The sequence below is a fragment of the Callorhinus ursinus genome, unplaced genomic scaffold (assembly GCF_003265705.2).
Source record: "Callorhinus ursinus isolate GAN/ISIS: 27379988/994484 unplaced genomic scaffold, GSC_fseal_2.0 scaffold48, whole genome shotgun sequence".
NCBI classification, from domain to species: domain Eukaryota; kingdom Metazoa; phylum Chordata; class Mammalia; order Carnivora; family Otariidae; genus Callorhinus; species Callorhinus ursinus.
In genome coordinates, this window is record NW_027397110.1 from 6,665,232 (window position 1) to 6,671,231 (window position 6,000).

At 57.0% G+C, this 6,000-nt stretch overlaps 1 protein-coding gene across 3 annotated transcripts; it reads right to left on the bottom strand.

Moving 5' to 3' along the window:
• Positions 1-785: 785 nt before the first annotated feature.
• Positions 786-4,797, bottom strand: LOC112831525 (small integral membrane protein 45). 3 transcript variants are annotated; one of them, XM_073882701.1, is made up of 3 exons: positions 4,522-4,797; positions 2,230-2,364; positions 786-2,019 (listed from the first exon to the last, which is right to left on the bottom strand). In XM_073882701.1, exon 3 carries the CDS (start codon positions 2,003-2,005, stop codon positions 1,799-1,801), a length of 207 nt encoding a protein of 68 aa, XP_073738802.1. In that variant the 5' UTR covers positions 2,006-2,019; positions 2,230-2,364; positions 4,522-4,797; the 3' UTR covers positions 786-1,798. The 3 variants fall into 3 exon arrangements, with proteins under 3 accessions (XP_073738802.1, XP_073738803.1, XP_073738801.1); XM_073882702.1 differs by lacking the exon at positions 2,230-2,364 and having other exon boundaries at positions 4,522-4,658; positions 4,735-4,795; XM_073882700.1 differs by lacking the exon at positions 2,230-2,364.
• Positions 4,798-6,000: the final 1,203 nt, after the last annotated feature.

Genomic DNA, 6,000 nt, shown 5'->3' on the forward strand with positions numbered 1-6,000 from the left:
CCCACTCCCCCGGCTTGTGTTCCCTCTCTCGCTGTGTCTCTCTCTATCAGATAAATAAATAAAATCTTTAAAAATAATAATAAATAAATAAAATAAAAATAAAAGAATATATTTCCCTCCCCCATTGCAGCTAGACCTAACCATATGACGAAGTACTGACCAGTAGGATGTAAGGGGGTGGGGGTACAGCCATCACAGAGTGTTCCTCGAGGGAGGAGATGCACTTCCTTCCACCTTGCTGCCCTGGCTACAGATGAGCCCTCTGGATTTTGCCCCCTGGGGTCACATCCCAGGCACAGGGAAACAGCCACGGAGAAGCAGCAACTCAGGCCCCTGAACATGCGGGGACCTGGCCAACAGACCAGCTCCCGACAACCTCCCCATGAACTGTACTGTGAATGGGAAAGAACATTCTATTTGGCGTAAGGTCCTGTTGTTTTGCATCTCTGTGCCTGAATTCATATCCTAACTGGTACCTCACCCCATGTATTCCAGCTAACGGTTTTGGTTGTCCTGATTAGCGGGTGGGGGTGAGAGCTACTGGTCTCTAGTGGACGGAAACCGGAGATGCTCATTATCCCACAACACACAGGACAGCCTCCCACAGCAGAGAACGATCTGGGCCACAATGTCAATAGTGCTGCTGCCGAGAAACTGCTTTACCTACCCTGGAGACAGGTGTCCCCATCCCTAAAAAGGGGAATATTGCACTCTCATAGTTTTTTATGAAGATCCAATGAGATGACAGACATGATCCTCCCTTCAGGAAAGGAGAGAGTCCTGCAAAAATGGTCATGAAGTCTTTATTATTGCAAGAAACTAAGAGGGGAGCTCCAGAGGAGGAGAGTGAGGCTGGCTGCCAGTCACACAGGAGGAGGGCTCCCTGGTGGGGCTGGGGGGTGGGAAGGGGTGCTGGGGGCATGCAGTACCTGAAGGTGCGGTACAGGGCAGGGAGGGACTGGAGGGCAGGGGCCTTGGGGAAGGGGAGAGACAGAAAAGTCTAGCAGAGGAAGGGAGGTAGGAACTGCTCCTGGTGGTCTCCGGGGCTACTCACAAGCTCGCCCTATTCCACCACCTCCCACTCTGCCTCTCACACATACAGACCTGCATCTCCCCCTCCCCACATGCCTCTCCTCTCCCCCCAGACACTCTCTCTCTCTCTCACACACACACACACACACATACACACACCCTCCTTCCTCTTGGATCTTACCCCTCTGCCACCCCATCACACACTCTGATCAATGCCAAGCCTGAGTCCAGAGGGGTGGGACTGGGCTGGACCAAGCAGACGCCCCTCCAAATAGGGCCTTTTCCTTGGGTCCGCTTTGAAGTCGGCCGTGTGAAGCTGCAGGGTGGGTGCCTTGGGTGGCGGGGGCCGCTGAGCGTCACCAGGGATTCAGTGGGGAAGTGTGACTGTCGAGGTTCAGGACAAGCAGGGGCAGCGGTGCCTCCCTCCAGGTGAGGGGCAAGAGTGCTGGGCAGCACAAAGGCACTGGGGGTCAGTGGGGGATTAAACCCAGAGCCAAGGAGGGCAGGTGTGGGGTGAACTGGCTTGATGTGGAAAGCAAGCCCTGGGCCAGCAGCAGTGACACCTCAAGGTACCCAGGTGCCCCATCTCAACAGGTGCAGCCAGGGTCCACCCGGAGCGCCCGGAAGCCTCTGCTGGGAGGGTCCAGGAAGCAGAGGGATGGCCTGGAGGACCACGGGTTGTCCTCTCTCTGCCTCAGGGTCTCCAGGCTGGGCGAAGCAGGGGAGGGAGCCCGGTGCCCGCCACCGGCCACCGGCGCGGGTCAGCTCAGACCTCTGGTCCTCCGAAGGCCAAGTTGTCGCGGACCATCAGAGTCTTGCGGAGGTCACGGTCCACCAGGGGGCGCTGCATGCGCCATTTGTGCGCCTCCTGCAGGCCAGGCTCGAAGTAGTAGATGCAGGCGCCGAAGCCCACCAGGATGAGCACTGAGATGACCAGGTAGACGGGCACGAACCAGTCCAGGAAGTGCGGCATCGCGGCGGCCTCAGCTGCCGAGACAGGGCGGTGAGTGCTGGCGGAGGCGCCCTTCGTCCCACCTGCCAGCCTGGAGGGACACGCGCGGGCTTCACAGAGCCAGGAGGTCCCAGCATCCCCTTGCAGATGGGAAGGCTGAGGCCCAGGAGAGTGGCGTCCGCCCCCTGCCCCGGACCGAGAACAGAGCTGCCCCCATCACAGGGACCCACCTAGCTCCTACTCACCCTTCAAGAAGGCAGCTTGTAGCTGAGGGCGGGACCTGGCTCAATCCCTCTGAGGCACAGGTGCCCTCAGGCAAGATGCCTAAACTCTGCTCTCAGCATCTTTGTCCCCTGTGAGGAGGGGGGCACGGACAGAGCCTAGTGGGGATTCAGAGCACTCAGTAAAGTTCAGCTGGGGCCATGCCTCCTCTGAGCCACCCCTCCGGGCCCTGACCGCACAGTTGCAGATGCTGCCGCTTGCCAGACCCTCACAGATGAGTGGGTCCCCAGCCACCCGCACATCCTGGCCGGGTGTGGCTTGGTGAAAGCGAGCTGAACCAACACCCATCCCCAGGGGATTGGGTTGATGTCAACAGGGTCTGCACAGGCACCCGAAATTCAGGCCCACGCCCAATTTCATAATTATAAGACTGTGAACACAGGCACCAGCCCAGAAAACTTGGGCCTCGGGCTTCCACATCTATAAGGTGGGCCTGAAGATAGCACCTGGACCGCGGCGCTGCTGTGACCATTAAATGGGTTAATTTATGTAAAATACTCAGAATTAGTGCCTGGCCCATAGTCCATGCTACATAGTTCTTTGTTCTTACTCTCTGAGCCTCAGTTTCCTTATCTGTAAAATGGGGATAGAAGTAGGATCCATTTCTTAAGGTCACTGTGAATGTTTGACAAGATAAGGCCTGAAGAGCATTTAGCAGCATGCTGCATGGCCCAGAACCAGCCTTTGTGTTACCTGTTGTTATTTCCAGCCAACCAGAGGCAGGAAAGCAGAAACACGGAAGTTAGCAGGCATAAGGTGCTTCACGAACGTTACATATACCCAGACCCCTTAGAATGGCCCAAAGTTACCCACCGCTGCGCTCTGCCAACCTCTCCAGCCTCCTCTCCCAGCCCATGTGCTGTCACATGGAACTGCTCATCAGTCACCTGTGGGTCATACAATCTCCATCTTTCATAGGATGGAGATAAGCTTTTCATTTTCATTCTCCCTGGGATGTCCTTTGGACTGTGTTCATGGGGCAGGCTCCTACGCATCCTTCAAAAGCCAGATCACAGACCATCTCTTCCAGGCATGGGATAAAGTAGGACCCAATTTAACCCACCCTCAAATCCTTCCTGAGGAGTAAAAAAGGGGGAAGGGTGAGGAGCCCCACCTCTGCCTTCCAGGCAGGGAGAGCCCTATTAAGATGTGTTCACAAATCACAAGGCCTATGGGGTAGGTGTTACTGTCTACATCTTACTGAGGCCCAGAGGGGTTCACTACCCTGCCCCAGGGTTACCCAATTGGAAGGTGACTAAGAGCTGGGCTCCAAGCCCCCAGAGATGTCCTGAGGTTTGAGTCCTCCAGGGTGGGTAAAGACACCTGAGCAGAATGAAATGAGCAGAGGCCCACCTTGGCTTCTGGGGAAGTTAGAAAGGGGATGAGAAGCCTTGGCTTCTCAGACCTCTGTCTCCAAACTCCAGCCTCTCTCATCATACTACTTCCACGTGGGTCTTCAAGGTGGGCCGTGACCCCCGGGGGAGAGAGATGCTGCTTCCCAGTCCCGCATCCATCCCAATGCCTGCCCCTGCCCCCCCTGCCCCCCCGCCCCAGGGTCCCCACTGGCCGCTCTGAAGCACGGACAGTGTCTCAAGGTGCCCTACTCATGGAGAAATAAAATGAAGAGTGCTTAGCCGTGCTCTCCTAACCATCTGCCTTTCTGGAGAGCCGAAGAAGAGAGTTCAAAATTGCTTTGGTGCAGCTGGGTTGAGGGGAAGTCAGGAAGAGGGGACGCCAAGCAGGAAGGCTGCTCCAAACGAACCTGACTGAGGCCAAAAGATTCATGCCTCACCCTTGGCTGCAGGCAGGACCCCAGTCCCCTTGCAGCTTAAACAGGAGAATGAGGGACTTGAGCAGAGCTGAAGCCACTCGGGCTGCAATGGTGTGGATCTATGGAGCACAGTTTAGAGTCTCCCAACCTCTCCAGCCCTGTGAACAAAACCCCAGGCATTCCCCGGCAGACTGAGGACCCCTAGACCTTCTCCTGGATTCTCGGGGGACGCCCAGCTGAAACAAATCACTCGCTGGCCTTCTGCGTGACCTCGGGCCGCACCTCACCCCCTCTGGGTTTCAGGGTTCCCCATGCACTGTGACAAGGTGGGAGAGGGGGTTACCAGATGATCTATGAGGAATTTTCCAGCCCCATTCTAGCCAAAGGACAGTGTGAGGGTTGTAGAGCCCCGCTGCCTGCCTCCCAAACCATTGGCAGCCCTCGGTGCCCCCTCCCCCCCCCCCCCGCATGCCCGCAGACCCACCTCATGCCCTGCAGATGCCTGTTCCGGGGGCTCTTTGGGGAGCTCATCACCTCAGCCTGAGCAGCTCAGTGTCGGCCTGCAGACTCAGTCGCAGCTGCTGTCCCCAAAGACACTGCCATCTGCAGCCGCCATGGGAGCTGGAGGCAGAGAAAGGGCGAGGCCAATGTCCCCGGTGGGAGACTGAGCCTCTCAGGCCCCGGGGCTCTGACTGACCAGGAGGGGGCAGTCTTACGCTGGCAAGGCACACTGGTACCTCTCCCTGCCCATCTGAGACCCTTCCCTCTGCCCCCCACCCTCAGGATGGCGGGAGGCGGGACGTGTCTCAGCCAATCAGCAGACTGGCAGAGCAAGGGCTTTATCCTCCGTTGCCGTGGCAACCAGCCTTCTCTTCTGGATCCCTCGCACTGTGCACGTGGTACAGAAATGACAGTCAGGGCAGGGTTGGGAGAATTCGGGGAGGGACGGGAACCACCCAGCAGACTGCTGGGCCCCATGTTTGCTGAGCCTGGAGAGGAGGAGACCCCAGCTGAGATAAATGGAAGGGCGTGGAGGCTTGCGGTTTGCAGGAAGGGAGAGATGAGGGTCCGCAGCAAGCGGGTAAGGACCCAGAAGTCGTGACTAGTAGAGTCAGCGAAAGTCATATGCTGTAGAGGAAAGAACCAAGACTGAGCCTGAGACTCTGGACGCATTGGTCCAATGTAGACACTGCTTTCAGTGCTTTATTCATAGTAATTCATTTATCCGTCATCCAAGGTCACACAGCAAGAAAGTGACAATGCCAGAGTCAGAGCCCTAGCCTGGCCTTCAGGGCCCCACACAGGGGCTGCCTTTCCAGCTTCTGCCTCACCAGCCCCACTGTTCCCCTGGCTGGGGTATAGCCTCAGATGGTTGTGACTCCCAGGCACTGAGCATCCCCACATCCCAGGCATGGCCCCACACACCATTCCGTCCGTCCTCCAGCTGATTGATGTTGAGAGCCCATCTGGGGATGAGGCAGCTACAGCTCAGAGAGGTGATGCTGCTTACCTTCTCCTTCCTCTAGGTCACCCAGCTCCTCAGTGACAAAGCCAGGGAGTGGGGGTGGGGTAAGGGGCCCACCTCCCAAGCCCGGGTCTTCCCTCCTGTGCTATAGACAGAGTGTCAGCAAAGTGCCAGGCACCCAGTGTGCATTCTGTAAACATCAGTGGTGATTGTCTCAGAAGACGGAGCAGCCCCAGAGGCCTATGGGGCAGGAAAGAGGCTTTGAGGAAACACCTCCCCAGGGAGTCCATTCCCAGAAACCTGAGAACGGGCAGGTGGGAAATGCCGTGGGGAGAGATGGCTTAAGGACCCCCACCCCACAGATACCCTGCCAGCTCTGGGACCATCCAGACCCCTGCAAGGGTGATGAGTCCTCTCCAGCATATATAGGGCAAGGGGAGTGAGTTTGCATTCACAGGGGGATTTGTAATGAGACCGAGTACATATTTAGTAAAATAC